The following is a 22,299-nucleotide window of genomic DNA, read 5'->3' as shown; positions in this document are numbered from 1 at the left end:
TTTTGAGTTATTTTTTTGTAACTATTCCCAAGTTTTTTTTCAGCTCTTCATCCTACTCTTTAACTGCCCCACTGCTCACATCTCTCAAGAGGAATGTTTTCTTCTTAACTTCCTGCTCTCAGAGCCCAAAGACTTTCACAAAACATTATGGCTGAGTCATTGATTATGGTTTTGTTTAACCCAGTGTTTCTTTTATGGTAGGAACCTTAGTGCTAAGCATTTGACCACCATAGTCACATAATCCATTTACCATTCTCTTTCTCTCTCTTTTTATTTTATTCCATTATATGAGTCTTTGTGAGAGTAAGTCTGAAACTGTTAGCAGTGAACCAGTAGAATGTTTGTCCAGTCATTTTTGTCAAGTATTGTTGGACTGGGATTTGTGTGTGTCCCTTGATTTAAAGATAATATGTTTTCTCTGTGAATGTAAAGCTAAGTGTTGGCCTTTTACATGTGTGATTCATATGTATGTTAAACATAATACACTAGAAGTCTTAATCAGCGTTTATAAGAATAAAACAATCATATTTTAATCAGCATACATTGAAAAAATTACTAATACTTATTATCCACAAAAAAAAATAAAACACTCCTTTAAGGATAAATAATCTCCAGCATTATTAAACTAAAAACGACAATCAGTCAAATGAAATTTAGTTTCCATTTCCCCCAATTTTAACATAACTATGAAAATAAAACTTACTGAATCATGCCTATTAACGAAATATGTTCCATACTGGACTCCCACAATTTTTTAACAGAGCAGTGTCACCACCAAGTCTTCCTACTCACCTTGTTTTAGGATAGCAATGAGAGCCACTCAGCTTTAATTACAATACCTTTCTTCTCACTGCTAAAATTTCGGAAGTTTGCTTGGGTAAATGTATGTGTGGGTTTTCTTTGCTCAAGAAGGCCTTTGTGTAAAGCTAATAACATGTTAATAGTCTGTCTCCAACTCAATGAGTCATCTTTACAGTGAGTAGCAATCTATCTAAACAATGTTGATATCTCAAACTGGAGTTTCCATTGTTTAATGAAGTTTCATCAGATATAAAACAAGAAAATTTGAAACCTACTATCCTTAATAATATTTAGCAGTAAAAGTCATCTTTTGATACTCTTCTTAAATTACACGCTTGCAAAGGAAAACTGAAGGGAATTTCTGTCTATACGAGACACAATTAGTGCATTTTTCTTCCACCCATACAGGGTTCAGAATTTTATGTGCTCTCTCCTTCAGTTTTATCACCATCATTATGATGTCTCAAACCACCAGGAAGCTATGACAAGCATATAACATATATAATATCACTAACACTAAATAAATGATATTATGTGATGCAGAATAATTCTTCTTCTTCTTACCTACCTATCTATACTTATATAAACTGAAGACCTCCATTGCGATTTGGCCTAATCGCAGGGGCTACTGTAGGGATTCTGATACAGTTTCACTACCTGATTCATGAGGGACATTTGTCTAATAAACCTGGGCTCTAAAATGCAAAACTTGTTCAGTAGAAGAGATGTGTTTCACAAGAAATTGTTCATAGCTCTTAAGGTGTACATTTTAGAACCCATGTTTACTAGACTTCTTTGCTTCAAATGATTGTTCCTGTCATTCCTCTCAGGCATCCTCCACCATGTTTTTCTATTTGCATGTGAATGCTAATCTCAAGCTCTACTGTAGGGATTTTGATACAGTTGTCACTAATAGATAAGACTGATTCACGAGGAAGGTTCGTGGGCAGCCGTAAGGCTACCCAACTGCAGCACCAGATCACCACAAGCTATCACTTTTGTAAGGCTGGCACAAGCTACTGCTGACTTCTTAAACAACTTGTGTTGCAGGACATATCAGATATTGAGCTGCAGGACCTATCAGATATCAAGCTGATAAAAACACATTTTTTGGTATGGAGTTAATGTTTAAGGCTATGGGAAAAGATCACACAGAAAATTGCACAGGGCTGGCACTGGAGTCATATGGACTGCAAGTGGCTGTAGCTTGTGGCAACTCTTGCAATTGAGCAGACTGCACCATGCTGGCACTGGAGTCATGTGGACAGCAAGTGGCTGTACCTTGTGGCAACTCTGTTGCAATTGAGCTGACTGCACCATGCTGGCACTGCAGTCACACCCCCGCAAGGGGCTTATGATATTCTTTGAATTTCAATCATAACTCTGTGCAGTGGACCATAAACAAAATTACCACTACACCAGATTAGTTATCCAGTTGTAGATACTCAGTGGTACTTGCTACGCATGTGAAGCCAAAGTGGGTCACTAGTTATAAAATAAAATAAACACCTGAAGATAATACATTAAGTGCTGAAATATGTATGAATGAAAGAAAAATAAATTAATTGTGTCTTGCATGATGTAGAAATTCTCTCCACTTTAATAGCAACTACTATTAAAAATTATCGAGTTTTCTAGACTCTTGAATTAAAGAGATCTGTAGCTGCATTATGAGAAATAATGTTGAGTGCAAATAGGTTTTTACTGTTACACAAGGAAATAACTGACATTATTTGAAAAAAAAGAATGTCATCATAACTATTAAATTAGCAGCAGGAGATAAATTTAGTAACTTTCTGCTGATTTTACTAATTTAAATGTAGCTTCTATAACTACACACAGTACGTAATAGTGTAGTGATAGTTTACTGTTAACATGTTTAGTTAATAACAACTACTTCTCTGTTGTTCATGTATATCTAAGCAAGTCCAGATTCTTAAAATTCTCTATCATGATGGGATCTAGAGATTACACTGAATTGGTGACTGAATAAATGAGTTTCATATTATAATGAGCTACTGGAAGCCTGATTCATTGAATATACAAATAACTAACTGAAGACCTGAGACCACTTGGATTTCTCCATTATTGTAGTACTCACCCTAACCCAAGTCAACTTCTTTACAAGTATAAACTTATGCTGATGTTTCAAGTTCATCCAATACTGAAGAAAAGCTAGGAAGGCAGGGAATATTTTAACCAATAATTACACACAGTGGTTTGGGCAATGATTCATGCATCAGCACAGCATGCACATAGGAGTGAGATATTTATAAAAGATCAAGCTTGTGACTGACTCTCATGGTGCATCACTAATGATTCACTACATTGCTGGTTAATTCTTTCAATAATCATCATTGTGTCTTCACATCTCATTTATTTCCTGAACCTGTTTTGCACCCTGTTCAATAAGGATTAGGTTTTATTTTTCTTTATTTTAGATGAATCACTAGTTATACATAATTCACAGTTTCAACACAACAGAAATTCTGTATTTGGTCATAAATACTGCAGTAAATATAATCAGTCTCAGAGAATATTAACACAGCTGTGCAGTGTCATGTCTTAATGAAAATATATACATATAATATAAAGTATAAAAAATAAATACACCATGGACAACAGCATGCACAAAGAGTTACATTTTGCATACTTTGCCAGTACATAACATATACAAGCAACAACTGGTTTTAACTACTGCCAGCTTTTACTTACAATAAAATTCAACAAACTACTTTCAATCTGTTTCATTCCTTTTTGGCATAGTCAGAGATTCAGTTCATCCACAGTTAAGCAGAAAACCAGTTTAGAGTAAACAACAACATCCTTCCTGTTTCCTTTCCTCCCTTTCACTTTGACTTCTATCACTTTTGCTACCCCTAATACAACAGTTCATTGAAAAAAACTGAAATGGATTAGTGCTTGTTGTGCTCGCATCAGTTTCTATTAACTGAGGATCATCAACCAATGGCTGCCTACTAAAAGAAGGCACATCAAGAGATTCAAGAAGAGTACTAATACTCCTTCCACTCTCCTCAGAGTTATATCTATCAGGAAACCCTTTGTCTAATAATCTAAGTGTAGCTGAACTTGTCTGCGCCTCTACTGGCAAATCTGGTTCTTTCTGTGAACTGAGGACAGAATCACAAATCTCTGATTTTGGATTATTTACAACAACTGCATCACAAGCAACAGAAGAAAGCAGGGTTGATGGACTACTACTCATATGCAATGCAACAGGTACTGAGACTTTGGTGTCAACAAATGAACATTTATTTCCAGTTTCTGTCTGATCAGCATAATTTTGTTTCCTATTGACAGTTTCCTTGGGAAGGTTTACTGCTTCAGAAGAAAGAATGCAATCAACATTCATAATATGTTCACGAGAATAACTAGTTTCATCATCACTAGCAACTTCCTCAAACCAGTCTTCATCAGAGGAACTATGATGACTTTGAAGGCGTACAGAATGAGAACTTGAATCAGAGATCAATCGAACACGGATTTTTGGTTGAACACTGATTGGAGCATGAGGAGTTCCCTTTCTTGACCATGAATCACTGAAGCATCTGCATTTTCGCACTCCGTGCTCTGAAATTTGTTGAGATGATGTAGCTATGTTAGTTTCTACAAAACTCTGTCCAACATTTTCCATACTGTTTGTTGAATAACTTCTTCTGACACTATTTTTAATGACTGAAAATAAGTCACTTGTTTGTGTCAATGGTGTATAATCCATTTGCCTTAATTCAGGATGTTTTGCAGTTGCAACATGTGACAAAGCACCCTCTGCTCCTTCTTGTATTATTCTGAAGTTATCTAACTGAGTACAATGATGAACTTCCTCAGGTACAATTGAATTTGTACTTTGTGTGCAATCTGCTACAGGTTCATATATATTAGTATCAGTTTGTGTATCATCAAATACTTTATCACAGATAAAACTTTCATTTATTTTTTTAACCACATCTAGACACACAGAGGATTCTACATTATCCAGATGTCTTTTATCCAGAGGCTCAAAGGTTTGTTCCATATATGAAGGAACTGGTGACGATGAAGGGGTGTCAACACTTTCTGGTGTATATGGCTCATGCAAAAGGGCAGATTGAGGTAGTGCAAGAAAATGAGTGTTAGGATTTGGTTCTATCACCACATATGTATTTGCTCTTTGGACATTGAGGTTGTGCTTGGAAGGCCAGAAATTGGAATTCCTTGAATTGGTCTCAAAAGACAAAACTGGACGTCCGAAGCACGGTGGAGATTCACATTCAGCATCACGATACGTGCAACATGAGATCATACCTGCATTTGCAATTAGATCCAACTTCAGGAAGACAGGCTGAAACAGAAGAAAAATTGTATGATGCTAGAAAGTTTGAAAATTCCACAGAAATTTTCTTGTCTAAAGCGGTTTGCATGATACAAACAATAACAAAAAGCTGGATTGTTACAACTTTTTTTTAAACAGACACATTGCTGTACATTTTCAAAGAGAACATAATATGTAACCTCCATAAATCTTAAACTTCAGAACCCATTCAACAAAATAAACAAGAAATAATACAGGAATAAACCACATCATTACAAAAATTTGCACAAAAACGGAGTTTCACAGAACAGATTATAGCGTCAACAACAGTATATGTAATTGCTTGCCTCACTTGATGTATTATACATTACCGACTGTCATTAAATTGTAAGCTTCCTTCCAACAGAGGATTGCTGAAGTTTAATATTTAATGCAATATTTACATAATTTGTGAACTATTCCATCAGTACATGGTGAAACAGACATACTAAAAACTGGAAGACACAGCATGTATTTCACAACAATATTTATTTTATAATTTTTTATAAACTGGCTTTCAGATTTCTAGGCCCTCCTCAACAATTAAAATTAAACAGATAGTCCACAAGTTACAGCAAGAGTTCATAGCTACATGAAGATTGCTTTTTGAAAGCTCTGCGACCTTTTATGGTAGTAGTAGTTGTGGTCTTCAGTCCAAAGACAGGTTTGCCGCAGCTCTCCACTGCTACTCTTGTGTAAGTCTTATCATCTCCAAGTAACTACTGCAACCTACATCCTTCTGAATCTGCTTACTGTACTCATCTCTTGGTCTCCCTCTACAATTTTTACCACCAACACTTTCCTCCAGTACTAAATTGGTGGTTCCTTGATGCCTAAGAATGTGCCCTACCAACTGGTCCCTTCTTCTAGTAAGGTTGTACCACAAATTTCTCTTCTCCCCAAATCTATTTAATACCTCCTCATTAGTTATATGATCTACCAATCTAATCTTCAGCATTCTTCTGTAGCACCACATTTCAAAAGCTCTATTCTCTTCTTGCCTACACTGATTATCATCCATGTTTCACTTCCATACATGGCTACACATCATACAAATACTTTCAGAAAGACTTCCTCACACTTAAATCTATACTTGACGTTAACAAATTTCTCTTCTGCAGAAGTGCTTTGCTTGCCACAGCCAGTCTACATTTTATATAGTCTCTACTTTGACCATGGTCAGTTATTTTGCTTCCCAAATAGCATCACTTATTTACTACTTTAAGTGTCTCATTTGCTAATCTAATGCCCTCAGCGCCACCTGATTTAGTTAGGCTACATTCCATTATCCTTGTTTTGCTTTTGTTGTTGTTCATCTTACATCCTTCTTTCAAGACACTGTCCATTCCCTTCAATTGCTCTTCCAGGTCCTTTGCTGTCTCTGACAGAATTACAATGTCTTCAGCAAACCACAAAGTTTTTATTTTTTCTCCATGGACTTTAATTCCTACTCGAAATTTTTCTTTTGTTTCCTTTACTGTTTGCTCAATATACAGATTGAATAACATCAGGGATAAACTACAACACTGTCTCATTCCCTTCTCAACCACTGCTTCCCTTTCATGCTCCTCGACTCTTGTAACTGCCATCTGGTTTCTGTACAAATTGTAAATAACCTTTCGCTCCCTGTATTTTACACCTGCCACCTTCAGAATTTGGAAGGAGTATTCCAGTCAACACTGTCAAAACCTTTTCCTACGTCTACAAATGCTAAAAATGTAGGTTTGCCTTTCCTTAACTTGTCTTCCAAGATAAGTTGTAGGGTCAGTATTGCTTCGCATGTCCCTACATTTCTATGGAATCCAAACTGATCTTCCTCGAGGTCAGCTTCTACCAGTTTTTCCATTCTTCTGTAAAGGATTCATGGTAGTATTCTGCAACTGTGGCTTATAAACTGATAGTTCAGTAATTTTCACATCTGCAGCACCTGCTTTCTTTGGAATTGGAATTATTATATTCTTCTTGAAGTCTGAGGGTATTTCTGTCTCATAAATCTTGCTCACCAGATGGTAGAGTTTTGTCATGGATCGCTCTGTCAAGGCCATCAGTAGCTCTAATGGAATGTTGTCTACTCCGTAGGCCTTGTTTTGACTTAAGTCATTCAGTGCTTTGTCAAATTACTCACACAGTATCATATCTCCCTTCTCATCTTCATCTATGTCCTCTTATGTCCCTAATATTGCCCTCATCTCCCGTGTATAGACCCGCTTTATACTCCTTCCACCTTTCTGATCTCTCTTCTTTGCTTAGGACTGGTTTTCCATCTGATCTCTTGACTTTTTCCAGAAGTCACTTTAATTTTCCTGTAGGCATCATCTGTCTTATCCCTAGTGATATATGCTCCTACATCCTTACACTTCCTGCTTAGCCATTTTGTAATTCCTGTCGATCTCATTTTTTTAGACGTTTGTATTCCTTTTTGCCTGCTTTATTTATTGCATTTTTACATTTTCTACTTTCATTGATTAAATTCAATATATCTTGTGTTACCAAAGGATTTCTACTAGCCCTCGTCTTTTTACTAACTTGATCCTCTGCTGCCTTCACTATTTAACCTCTCAAAGCTACCCATTTTTCTTCTACTGTATTCCTTTACCCTGTTCTTGTCAATTGTTTCCTAATGCTCCCTCTGAAACTCCCTATGACCTCTGGTTCTTTCACTTTATCCAGGTCCTATCGCCTTAAATTCCTGCCTTTTTGCAGTTTCTTCAGTTTTAATCTGCAGTTCATAACCAATAAATTGTAGTCAGAGTCCACATCTGTCCCTAAAAATGTCTTACAATTTAAAACCTGGTTCCTAAATCTCTGTCCTAGCATTAACAATCAATCTGAAACCTTCTGGTGTCTCCAGGTCTATTCCACAATAAAACCTTCTTTTATGATTCTTAAGCCAAGTGTTAGCTATGATTACATTATGCTCTGTGTAAAATTCCACAAGGCAGCTTCCTCTTTCATTTCTTTCCCCCAGACCACACTTACCTACTACTTTTCCTTCTCTTCCTTTTCCTACTACTGAATTCCAGTCCCCCATGACTATTAAATTTTTGTCTCCCTTAACTATCTGAATATCTCATATATATAGCTAACACTTGGTTCAAGAATCATAAAAGAAGGTTGTATACATGGAAGAAGCCTGGAGATACTGACAGATTTCAGATAGATTATATAATGCTAAGACAGAGATTTAGGAACCAGGTTTTAAATTGTAGGACATTTCCAGAGGCAGATGTGGACTCTGAGCACAATCTATTGGTTATGAACTGTAGATTAAAACTGAAGAAACTGCATAAAGGTGGGAATTTAAGGAGATGGGATCTGGATAAACTGACTAAACCAGAGGTAGTACAGAGTTTCAGGGAGAGTGTAAATGAGCAAATGGCAGGAATGGGGGAAAGAAATACAGTAGAAGAAGAATGGGTAGCTTTGATGGATGAAGTAGTGAAGGCAGCAGAGGATCAAGTAGGTAAAAAGACGAGGGCTAGTAGAAATCCTTGGGTAACAGAAGAAATATTGAATTTAACTGATGAAAGGAGAAAATATAAAAATGCAGTAAATGAAGCAGGCAAAAAGGAATACAAACGTCTCAAAAATGAGATCGACAGGAAGTGCAAAATGGCTAAGCAGGGATGGCTAGAGGACAAATGTAAGGATGTAGAGGCTTATCTCACTAGGGGTAAGATAGATACTGCCTACAGGAAAATTAAAGAGGCCTTTGGAGAAAAGAGAACCACTTGTATGAATATCAAGAGCTCAGATGGAAACCCAGTTCTAAGCAAAGAAGGGAAAGCAGAAAGGTGGAAGGAGTATATAGAGGGTCTATACAAGGGCAATGTACTTGAGGACAATATTATGGAAATGGAAGAGGGTGTAGATGAAGATGAAATGGGAGATATGATACTGCGTGAAGATTTTGACAGAGCACTGAAAGACATGAGTCGAAACAAGGCCCCGGGAGTAGACAACATTCCATTAGAACAACTGACGTCCTTGGGAGAGCCAGTCCTGACAAAACTCTACCATCTAGTGAGCAGGATGTATGAGACAAGCGAAATACCCTCAGACTTCAAGAAGAATATAATAATTCCAATCCCAAAGAAAGCAGATGTTGACAGATGTGAAAATTACCGAACTATCAGTTTAATAAGTCACGGCTGCAAAATACTAACACGAATTCTTTACAGACGAATGGAAAAACTAGTAAAAGCTGACCTAGGGGACGATCAGCTAAGATTCTGTAGAAATATTGGAACACATGAGGCAATACTGACTCTACGACTTATCTTAGAAGCAAGATTAAGGAAAGGCAAACCTACGTTTCTAGCATTTGTAGACTTAGAGAAAGCTTTTGACAATGTTGACTGGAATACTCTCTTTCAAATTCTGAAGGTGAAAGGGATAAAATATAGAGAGTGAAAGGCTATTTACAATTTGTATAGAAACCAAATGGCAGTTATAAGAGTTGAAGGGTATGAAAGGGAAGCAGTGGTTGGGAAGGGAGTGAGACAGGGTTGTAGCCTATCCCCGATGTTATTCAATCTGTATATTGAGCAAGCAGTGAAGGAAACAAAAGAAAAATTTGGAGTAGGTATTAAAATCCATGGAGAAGAAATAAAAGCTTTGAGGTTCGCCGATGACATTGTAATTCTGTCAGAGACAGCAAAGGACTTGGAAGAGCAATTGAAGAGAATGTATAGTGTCTTGAAAGGAGGATATAAGATGAACATAATCAAAAGCAAAATGAGGATACTGGAATGTAGTTGAATTAAGTCGGGTGATGCTGAGGGTATTAGATTAGGAAATGAGACGCTTAAAGTAGTAAAGGAGTTTTGCTATTTGGGGAGCAAAATAACTGATGAGGGTCGAAGTAGAGAGGATACAAGACTGGCAATGGGAAGGAAAGCGTTTCTGAAGAAGAGAAATTTGTTAACATTGAGTATAGATTTAAGTGTCAGAAAGTTGTTTCTGAAAGTATTTGTATGGAGTGTAGCCATGTATGGAAGTGAAACATGGACGATAAATAGTTTAGACAAGAAGAGAATACAAGCTTTCAAAATGTGGTGCTACAGAAGAATGCTGAAGATTAGATGGGTAGATCACATAACTAATGAGGAGGTGTTGAACAGGATTGGGGAAAAGAGCAGTTTGTGGCACAACTTGACTAGAAAAAGGGATTGGTTGGTAGGACATGTTCTGAGGCATCAAGGGATCACTAATTTAGTATTGGAGGGCAGCGTGGAGGGTAAAAATCGTAGAGGGAGACCAAGAGATGAATACACCAAGCAGATTCAGAAGGATGTAGGGTGCAATAGGTACTGGGAGATGAAGAAGCTTGCACAGGATAGAGTAGCATGGAGAGCTGCATCAAACCAGTCTCAGGACTGAAGACCACCACAACAACAACATCTCATATATTTCCTCAAACTACTCCTCATCTGCCGAGCTAGTTAGCATATAAACTTGTACTACTGTGGTCGGTGTGGGCTTCGTGTCTGTCCTGGCTACAATAATGTGTTCACTATGCTGTACATAGTAGCTTACCCATGTTCCACTTTCTTTATTCATTATTAAACCTACTCCTGCATTACCCCTAGTTGATTTTGTATTTTTAACCCTTTATTCACATGACCAGACATCCTCTTCTTCCTGCCACCGACCGAGCGAGGTGGCGCAGTGGTTAGCACACTGGACTCGCATTTGGAAGGACGACGGTTCAATCCCACGTCCGACCATCCTGATTTAGATTTTCCGTGATTTCCCTAAATCGCTCAAGGCAAATGCCGAGATGGTTCCTTTGAAAGGGCATGGCCGACTTCCTTTCCCGTCCTTCCCTAATCCGATGAGACCGATGACCTCACTGTTTGGTCTGTTCCCCCAAACAACCCAACCCAACCCACCACCTAACTTCACTAATTCCCACTATATCTAACTTTAACCTTTCTATTTCCCTTTTTAAATTTTCTAACCTACCTATCCGATTATGGGATCTGACATTCCATGCTCTGATCTGTGGAACGCCAATTTTGGTTCTCTTGATAACGACGTCCTCCTGGGTAGCCCCCACCCGAAGATCAGAATGCAGAACTATTTTACTTCCGGAATATTTTACCCAAGAGGATGCCATCATCATTTAACCATACAGAAGATCTGCATGCCCTTGGACAAAAATTATGGCTGTAGTTTCGCCTTGCTTTCAGCTGTCCACAATATCCTAGGCTATTTTGATTGGTTTTACACAGTCAGATCAGTTAATCATCCAGACTGTTGCCCCTGCAACTACTGAAAGGCTGCTGCTTATCTTCAAGAACCATGTGTTTGTCTGGCCTCTCAACAGATATCCCTCTATTGCAGTTGCACCTATGGTATGACTATATACCTATACGAAAAACACAAGAATATTAAAATATACAAATAAGCTATGAGCAAATAAGCCTTGTATTACATTATTCTTAAAGAATGAAAGTATAAAAATGCACAGGTCAAAGTAGTATGCATGTGAGCACTGGTATAGACTCCCGTATTATATGGATAAAATAACTGGTGAATGTGATGAACAGATAAAACACTGACGAGGCAAGGAAGGGGGCACAGAGGAGGTAGCAGACAGTGGAACGTGGGTAGGGAACAATTATACTATTTATAACAAGTGTATTATCTAATTGTGAGAAAAAACTGGCTACAGCTACTTTAACATGAGTGAGTAATGAAATTCTATTTGATCATTAAGAATTAGGGCAGGATTCTGTGTTTACTGATACCCAGAATTTCAATTAATGTTAGTTTACTACCTTTATTTGCTCTTTGAAGAACATTACAGTTAATACCATAAGCACCCCATCCATTCACAGCATGTTCAGCAAAGGTGGAGTCTTTCTTCTTCAATCTACACCTCCTTTCACTTTAAGTTAGTGAAGTATTTTTATTTTTGTATTTATTTGTTTTGGTTTTAGGCAACATTGACCATACAGGGAGCAAACAGCCAGCAATAATCATATCACTACAAATTTAACATAAAAACTTTAACTTGAAATAAAATGATAGAGTGAGCTTTGCTTTAGCCAACCAATGTACTAAAGAGATTACATTACGTCCAAGTCTATTTTTACAGTGTTTTCATATGGAGTATCTTATCATAACTTAAAAACTATAGAAATTAAAAATAATTTGATTCATCATATTCAAATATAAGTTCTTAATTTAAGATGTGTGCCCCCCCCCCCCCCCCCCCCCAACACACAGTTACGATGTATTATTCTAACTGGTCTGTCTCTATAAGAGTAATTTAGCCATGTGGGCTTACGGTATTCGGCTATCAAACTATACTTGCTTACACTTAATTGGTAGAGTAAGGAGGTAACACTTATAGTTAGGGGGAAATCCATAGAAACCAGTATTTCTTGTGCTCTCTTGTACTTAGTGCATGACAGAATTACACAATTCGAATCTGCAATGTTAGTATGATCCTCATCGCAATGGTGCCCTTATCAGCTGAAATTTTTATGGATTATTTTGAACAAACATTTCTAGATAAAAGGCCCCTAAGTTTTAAAATGCACTACTGGTCCAAGTATGTGGATGACATACTCTGCTTGTGGACAGATACTATCAGATAATTAAACAAATGTTTCCAATATTTAAATTCAAAACAGAAAAATTAAGTTTACAATGGAGTTGGGAGGAGAATCAATCAAGTCCTTAGAGCCTAGCATTAAAATTTGCAAGCAAACACTCACATTTAAGATCAGCTATAGCCAATGCTTCATAAAGGAAGTTAAAGAAGGGCCTTTGCATACTGATACTTTTTAGGGTTCCCTACCTCAATAGGTAAAAATGGAACCTTTATAGGCTCACTTCCTCAATAAATTCATTTTTCCAAGCCAATGAGACAAATATAAATAAAACCTATTGAAAGAAGCAAAGCAATTTCTTTTAATTGTAATATACAAACTACAATTAGTTAATCCCTACATCTCAGCCAAGTAAATTCAATGTTAGTTTGTATACGTAAAGATAAGATTGTAGTGCTTACTTCTGTCACTGACAAACTTCCAACAATCCTTCTATCACTTAGATGTAAAAAAAAAAAAGGGGGGGGGGAGGGGGAAGAAAGAACGTTACGTTACTGTGTCATCTACCGATTCTTTGGTGTTGTACTCAGCTAACAGTGCCACCTATTGGTTCTTCAGTGTACTATACTGTCTGCTGTCACTAAAGTAAACATCCAAACTACTAAACTGAGCAGATTCCTAAAACTTTATATTATGATATTTTTTCCTCCCCATGATCTGATTTTAATGAAATAAAGCCTATATGTCATCCCAAGCTATACTCAAATTACCAGTGAAAACCTCATAAAATCCATCTAGTAGTTTTTGAGATAAGCGTGTTCAAACACACACACAGAATGGTTTTACAGTTTTATTGTTAGTACAGCTATACAGGAAAATAGCTTTTTTAAAGATACAATGATACCTGCCGACTCCCAGAATTCTGTACCAAAAAACATGCAGCCTTCCACTCTATGGTGCATCAACTGTTATCTGTATTACTGACAAAACCATCTGTTGAAAATGAATGAAAATTAGTGAAAGAAACTGCATACAGTACTGATTCTAACCCTACCATAATTAATAATATACTTACATGAAAAAGGAGGCAGAGGATAACAGCACTTATGTATCCTCCTCAGAAGACAGTAAGTAACACTGACAACAGATGGGCCACCAAGCTATATGCACATAGGATTTCACAAGTATATACCAGCAAACTAAAATCCATGAAATATAGACCAGCTTTCTACAATAGCAATACTGTTGCCCACATTCTGTTAAATAGTTAAGACTAGATTTCAACTTCAAAAAGGAATAGAATTTGTGTGTTTCCCTGCATTTTGCATAGAAAATTATATGAAGGTCAATCAGATGGCGCCATAAAATTAGATTGACTGAACATGAAAGGAGCTGGAGACTGAAAAAGAAAGATTCCACCTTTTCTGAACACGTTTGGCAGAAAACTAACGTTACCTGAAATTCTGGGTATCGATAAACATCAACCACAGAATCCGAACATAGCATGTAATGATATGTTTTATTGTTAAATTAGCGGCAGCCAGTTAATATTTTTCACACCATAAGACAATACACATATTGCAAATATAGTTGTAAAAGGTCACACATCTTGCAAAACAGTATTTGCACAACTATAAACTCTCACAGATGTTGTGTGGACTGTTAGTTTCCTTTAAGTTATTTGAAGATGGCACAGAAAGCTAAGAGCTGGTTCGCAACAAACTATACAATAAACATTATTGTGGAACATCAATACTGTGTGTTCCAGTTTTAAATAAAAGAACTACCTGCATCATTATATCCTATTCATATGTGAATGTTATAGCAGTGGAATGGTTATTCTGTAACTTAGACTTCCAGTAAACTAATTCAAAAACGGCATAAATTTATAGCAGAAAGTTAACAATGAATACCTTCATTAATGATATTATTAGAAAGAAAGGGAAATTTTTTACTGTTAATTAAATGCTAAACGCCAGATTTAAAAGTTCACAGGGTTTCAAGAACTTAAAGATTCTGCTTCCAAAGTATGATGATGCTATACCAGGGATAACAAGCAGCACCTTCACATTCATTCTAAAGATTTTCATCAAAATATGGAAAAAGACTGTTTTGGAATATGGCAGATTTGTGAGCTGGCAAATGTTGACTCGTTTATTATTGCTATGAATGAAGTTTGTCTCCAGAAGAATACGTAATTTGATAAACTCCTCCATGCGGTTTGTCCACTGTTCATGAAGTAAAATCTGAAATCTTTCCGAGTTCTAATTATGGCAGACTATTCAAGCAAGACTAGTTGAGCAAGTGTATTGTAGATTTACAGCATGTTATGTTTGCTAAGGCAAACAGTGTCCAAGTTGATAAGTGAAAACTAACGGTATATGAAATCAATCTCGTGATTGATGTCACTGAATAATGAAGAGTACCCTTATAAAGACCAACAGTGCTGATACAATGCATGTGATTTCGGAATTTAGCATTTGAAACAACCTGTTTTAGCACAGCTTCAGAAATATAATTTTTGTAAGGAGCATTTCTGAATTTTTCATCATGAGTACACACACACTTACATGTTGCAAGTGTAATAATTAAACAGTGACAGAAATTACACAATTTGAAAGTGAACATGGTTCTCCAGGGCTGCAGACTGTGTGAAAAGGAGAAGGATATTTTTATATATAGGTTTTTCACAAAAAGGGAATTAGTTATCAATTAACCCATCATGTTTAAGTCCTTTAACTTCTTCCTTCACAGAATCTAATATTTGGACACACTTATTTCTATTGCTATGAGTAGTTATGATGATATTGCTTTACTTCTTTGAGACCCTTTATCAGAGAGCCACATTCACCAAATGTCTCTTTCATCACGCTGTTACTTTCCTCTGTTTCAGCAAGTGAGTTCCTTTTTACTCTGTAGCATACTCCACGTAACCTTCACTATAGTGCAGCCATAACTCCCAATCACAAATACAGTGTCACTGCAGTAGATGTTGAATGGGCTATACACGTAGCAATGCTTTATGTAGCTCATTTAAGAAACACAATGGAATCCTAGATACAATTGAAACACACTTCGATTCCATTGATGTCATATTTTACTCATCTGCTATACTGGTATACAAGTGCAAACAACTAATCTTCATTATTATTTATTGCTATAGTTCATTACATGCACAGCTTCTTACAGAACTGAAGCATATCTTAATACTCTAGGTTCACAGTGAATGGTTGAAATTCCACCATAAAATATATTTCTCTATTTTACTGACATGGTGAACTACATTCATAAAAGTAAATGACAGCACAGACAAAATATGGATCTCTCTCTATAATCTTGGTGAGAGGTAAGCCATTTATTCTGCTGCGAGACATTCATTCCACCTGAAATGAGACACTAAAAGAGAAAGGGGTGGGGGAGTTAATTTAGGTATTTTACTTAATAAGACTGTGTGAGAGAACTATAGTTCTATACTGCTGTTCACAATTCAATACCTTAAATGTGACAAATAAATCTGGATTGCATCTATTACTGTGTGCACATTTCAAAGACTGTCAGTAAAGTAACTGGTGGGAGTTACAGGATCAAGGGAAGTCTAATGAAATGGACTGCTTTCTGATCACTGCCAACTTTATCCGGCAGACGAAACAGTATTTATTGTGTTTACAGCTGTGATAGCTAAAGTGAAATGTGTAATTAAAGATTAATGAAATACTCTATATAACTGAGTCCAAAAAATCTTAAGTGACTTTCCTTCTCATCCCATCCGTTAAATCTCCCCTGATCTGGGGTTCTGGGTGACTTTTCTTAACTCTACCCCTCTTCCTAAACCCTTTCCCTTCAACCCTCTTCCTTCCCCTTCAATCTTCAGCCAGAAGGAGAAGCCACTGGCTCTGAAAGCCAGCATATTTAAAGTCTTTTTTTATTTGTGTGTTCACCTGCTGCCACTTGGTGAGTACATTTTTTTATCTATCCAATTATGTTACTTAATGACTTACTGGATGTTTTAACAACATTGACTCATTAAGAAGAAATTGCAACATTCATTCAGCGAACACAAGATAGAAGAAAGTATGTGCACTTGCATGACAATTCTTTAAGCATTGTACATGTGTGCACTATTCAGCAGGTTTCATTTTCAATAAGCTTCCAGCAGAACCAGAAATAATAATAAACTAGTGCCTGTATGATAAACCCCATGTAATCAAATCCAAATTGAAAGGTTTCCTTCGGCACACTACTTTTACTCTGTACAGGAGTTTCCCACAGTAGTTGAAAACTTTTCTATGTGATCATATACTCCGTTTTTGATGTTTTCTTTAATTCTTTGTTTATAAACTTTCTAATTGGCATTCTGTACTCTACGTACTGACTCTTTCCATGACCAAGAAGCTGTGACTCCCACAGAGACTGATAAACAAACAGATAATAAATAAATACAAAAATATAGTATTGTCTGACAGCTCAACTTGGTAATGGTTTGAAAGAAGTCTATTCTGATCAACATCATTCAATTTCTACCGATTCAGTTATTTCCTATGGCCATCTTTTTGAGTCATCTTAAGGTACGTATACAGTAGATTGAACATATGTTGTTCATTAATTGATAATTAATTTTCATTATATTTCATTACAATTGTACACTGGACATTTCAACATAATTCTTGAAAATTAAAAAACTACACTAGTTTATCACTATCAGATGCAGGTACATAAAATATGGATCTCTGTTCTGTTCTGATATGAGAATGACTGTTTTACTGTTTTATGTGGGGATTACACTATGAAATAATTTTTTGTTAAATGTGAAGTTCCATTAATATCTGAAGACAAAGAGACATTGCACAGAATAAAATACACATCAGTAGTCTTTTTATTAATACAGTAACTCAACAACACAAAAATAGGAACCTAGTGCATAACACAGTAATTGTGAATACCTGAAGATTCTCTATAGTCCACAAATGTTGGAAGTGCAGATAACAAACAATGGAATTTCCTGCACATAACAACAACTTAGGGAATCTTTCATTTAAAGACAAATTGTATTTTTTACATAATATGATTTGCTAAACAACTCATTAGCTTCCAAAATGAAGTTAAATGATGTGCCCCCCCCCCCCCCCCCCCCCCCCAATACACACACACACACACACACACACACACACACACACACACACCTCCTGGAGTTTTACACCTTCTTCCCTTTCTATGATTCCTCCCATGTGTAATTGTGGGTGAAGTAAGACTTAACAAAAATAAAGGAATGGGGAAACACTTCTTGATTGAAAGACAGTCACTTCTAGGAAGTCAGAGGTCCACTGAGTGAACATTTTACTCAACAAATTATAGTGGAAGAAATCAGCGCGACTGAATAGTATGATAGGCCTAATTCAGTTATCCCAATATTCCCATCAATCTATAATATAACTTTCAGCTACCTGGAAACGCAAATTTAATGTAAATATAGGCTGGTAATATAAGTACACTACACTCAGAACAGTGTCACATTGCAAAGTAATTACACAGGTGAGAGGAGAGAGAGAGAGAGAGAGAGAGAGAGAGAGAGAGAGAGAGAGAGATAATTACTGTTACTCTACTTTTATTAATAAATAGTCACACTAATAACTGCTAAGTAGTTCACTGTGAAAATGCAGAAACACATGTAAAAGTTGTGGTGTATTAGCAGCAAATCAAAAATCAGCATGCAGGCAGCTAACTGAATTAGTCTGAGACAGCTACACAATAGGCTGATGCTTGAATAATAGTGTAGATGGTATTTTTTTTGCATATTTACAGATGAACCAGTTAGTGGTACTCTACAGAACCTGATTTTTCATTAAGTTAACATGATTTTCATAAGTTAAGGGCGGGGGGGGGGGGGGGGGGGGGGGGCGCAGACCGGCGTCGAGACCCGGTGGCTATCCAATTTGTCAGTGGACGCCGCTGCCTTCAGATTGGAGCGTTCCTGACGTATTTTATCAATTGTGGGATTCCACGCTGCACTGAGCTGAAAACCACTATCCCTGTTTACTAAATTGTAGTGGACAGCAGCTATATAGATATGCAGAGCACAGCATCCCGATACTTAAGATGATGGGTACATTGCAACAAGATGACACCACCACTCTGCTCATAACCCAAGAAGAAGTCATCAGTGGAATACGCCGAGAAAGACTGCAATCGCATATGCCTTGCCACAGTTCGTGTGGCTCCTCCCGTTGGAGGTTCCAGTCCTCCCTCGTGTGTGTGTGTGTGTGTGTGTGTGTGTGTGTGTGTGTGTGTTTGTCATTAGTGTTGGTTAGTGTAAGTTAGATTAAGCAATGTGTAAGCCTAGGGACCAGTGACCTCAGCAGTTTGGTCCCATACAAACTTACCACAAATTTCCAAAATATTAAGTTCATCTAGCCGACTTGATTAAGGTTTTAAGGTAATCATTTTATTAAGCCACGTACTCACTACTGCAAAACTGTGTTCCTATTGATCATTGTTGCTTCCAAACTTACTTTAATAAACGTTACAATGTATTATAATATTTAACAGAACTGTACATTTTAACGATGTCAGATTACATTAATTCTCCTTTTATTTACTATTTTCCCACAAAGAATCAAAGAGTGAGGGATTCCCCAACAATTCTACAAATAAAATTTGATTAATATTTATATTTTAGTGGAAGTTATAATTATGAAACACTGTTACCTTGTAACACATTCCATGTTCCCTGAAACTGATTTTTATAATGATAAACACACAGGAATGTAAGTGAATGAATGCAATGAGTGTGCTGAGAGCTTCTTTAACTTAAGAACTAAAAGCTGCCTTTAAAAAAAAAAAAAAAAAAAAAAAAAAAAAATTTTGGCTGGGCAGATAACTTTATGCACATGTATAGTGCAACTACTGTAATGTCACACTCATTACCACAAAGAGGTTTAACCTCAATGAGGATAGAGTCATTGCATGCAAGTCACAGGACTGGGAAATTAGTTAGTTGTTTTGGTAGTAGAAAGAAAACAGCATCAAAGATGACTATAATCGCTGGGTTTTATAATAAAAATCAACTATTTGAGATAAAATGAAGCTACACTAATAATCATTTTTCATCTAACGTGGATTAAAATGAGGCCTACAGTGTGAAACTAAAGTTCCATTCTGTGAAGCTTACTTCTGTACTTAAGATTAGAGTTACAACGTATTACATTTGTCACAGAGCTGCAGACCTACTCCATTGTTAATTAGATCTCATTCAAGAATAGCAATGCTTATGGCAGTGCAGGTGGAACTACAGCAGACATACAATTGAAGGCAAGGTTGTGACAAAAGAGAGAAACAACACACGGACTAAAGAAATAACAGCAACAAAAACATGGAAAAAAACCATCCAAGCGACTGTAATTTGAGGTACAAGACAAGAAAAGTATGTATTACTGTGCAGCAGAAAAATGGCTGAGTGGGGAATATTTGAAACTGTTTGTGATGAAGATACAAGCCTATTAGGTAACAAGGGTGTCAATCGGATTAGGGAAGGATGGGGAAGGAAGTCGACCGTGCCCTTTCAGAGGAACCATCCCGGCATTTGCCTGGAGTGATTTAGGGAAATCACGGAAAACCTAAATCAGGATGGCCGGACGCGGGATTGAACCGTCATCCTTCCGAATGCGAGTCCAGTGTCTAACCACTGCGCCACCTCGCTCGGTTTCTCCTGTGTAATGGAGGCATTAGACAGTGGAAACTTACAGAAACATGAACTTTAACTATGATTTGTTTGTGTGTGTGTGTGTGTGTGTGTGTGTGTGTGTGTGTGTGTGTGTGTGAGAGAGAGAGAGAGAGAGAGAGAGAGAGAGAGAGAGAGAGAGAGAGAGAGAGAGAGAGATTTTTAGGTGGTGTGTATCTGGTCAAATCCCAGGCAGAGCATGTGGCAGCACTGTTGTTGTTGTTGTTGTTGTTGTTGTTGTGGTCATCGTCAGTCCTGAGACTGGTTTGATGCAACTCTCCATGCTACTCTATCCTGTGCAAGCTTCTTCATCTCCCAGTACCTACTGCAGCCTACATCCTTCTGAATCTGCTTAGTGTATTCATCTCTTGGTCTCCCTCTACAATTTTTACCCTCCACGCTGCCCTCCAATACTAAATTGGTGATCCCTTGATGCCTCAGAACATGTCCTACCAACTGATACCTTCTTCTAGTAAAGTTGTGCCACAAATTTCTCTTCTCCCCAATTCTATTCAATACCTTCTCATTAGTTATGTGATCTACCCATCTAATCTTCAGCATTCTTCTGTAGCACCACATTTCGAAAGCTTCTATTCACTTATTGTCTAAACTATTTATTGTTCATGTTTCACCTCCATACATGGCTACAATCCATACAAATACTTTCAGAAACAACTTCCTGACACTTAAATCTATACTCGATGTTAACATATTTATCTTCTTCAGAAACGCTTTCCTTGCCATTGCCAGTCTACATTTTATATCTCCTCTACTCTGACCATCCTCAGTTATTTTGCTCCCCAAATAGCAGAACTCCTTTACTACTTTAAGTGTCTCATTTCCTAATCTAATTCCCTCAGCATCACCCAAGTTAACTCGACTACATTCCATTATCCTCGTTTAGCTTTTGTTGATGTTCATCTTATATCCTCCTTTCAAGACACTGTCCATTCCATTCAACTGCTCTTCCAACTCCCTTGCTGTCTCTGCAGAATAACAATGTCATCGGCGAACCTTAAAGTTTTTATTTCTTCTCCATAGATTTTAATACCTACTCCAAATTTTTCTTTTGTTTCCATTACTGCTCGCTCAATATACAGATTGAATAACATTGGGGAGAGGCTACAACCCTGTCTCACTCCCTGCCCAACCACTGCTTCCCTTTCATGCCCCTCGACTCTTATAACTGCCAGCTGGTTTCTGTACAAATTGTAAATAGCCTTTCACTCCCTGTATTTTACCCCTTTCACCTTCAGAATTTGAAAGAGAGTATTCCAGTCAACATTGTCAAAAGCTTTCTCCAAGTCTACAAATGCTAGAAACGTAGGTTTGCCTTTCCTTAATCTAGCTTCCAAGATAAGCCGTAGGGTCAGTATTGCCTCACGTGTTCCAACATTTCTACAAAATCCAAACTGATCTTCCCCGAGGTCGGCTTCTACCAGTTTTTCCATTCGTATGTAAATAAGGCGCGTTAGTATTTTGCAGCCGTGCCTTATTAAACTGATAGTTCGGTAATTTTCACATCTGTCACCACCTGCTTTCTTTGGGATTGGAATTATTATATTCTTCTTGAAGTCTGAAGGTATTTCACCTGTCTCATATTTTGCTCACCAGATGGTAGAGCTTTGTCAGGACTGGCTCTCCCAAGGCTGTCAGTAGTTCTAATGGAATGTTGTCTACTCCTGGGGCTTTGTTTCGACTAAGGTCTTTCAGTGCTCTGTCGTTCCTAAATCTCTGTCTTACCATTATATAATCTATCTGAAACCTGTCAGTATCTTCAGGCTTCTTCCATGTATACAACCTTCTTTTATGATTCTTGAACCAAGTGTTAGCTATGATTAAGTTATGCTCTGTGCAAAATTCAACCA

At 37.1% G+C, this 22,299-nt stretch overlaps 1 protein-coding gene across 8 annotated transcripts in view; it reads right to left on the bottom strand.

The window, feature by feature from the left end:
- The window catches only part of LOC124607083 (inositol polyphosphate-5-phosphatase A), a 323,688-nt gene that overhangs the window by 36,803 nt on the left and 264,586 nt on the right, over nt 1-22,299 (bottom strand). For 2 of the 8 annotated variants that reach the window (XM_047139269.1, XM_047139272.1), the window contains one exon: nt 5,107-5,143. In XM_047139269.1, coding sequence (XP_046995225.1) covers nt 5,107-5,143 — 37 coding nt within the window. Of the gene's footprint in view, nt 1-3,256; nt 5,144-22,299 lie in introns of those variants that run through there. The other 6 variants (XM_047139266.1, XM_047139267.1, XM_047139263.1 and 3 more) reach the window with 4 other exon arrangements.

Source organism: Schistocerca americana, chromosome 3 (assembly GCF_021461395.2).
Source record: "Schistocerca americana isolate TAMUIC-IGC-003095 chromosome 3, iqSchAmer2.1, whole genome shotgun sequence".
Classification (NCBI taxonomy): Eukaryota; Metazoa; Arthropoda; class Insecta; order Orthoptera; family Acrididae; genus Schistocerca; species Schistocerca americana.
This window is presented reverse-complemented; position numbering and strand designations above follow the sequence as displayed.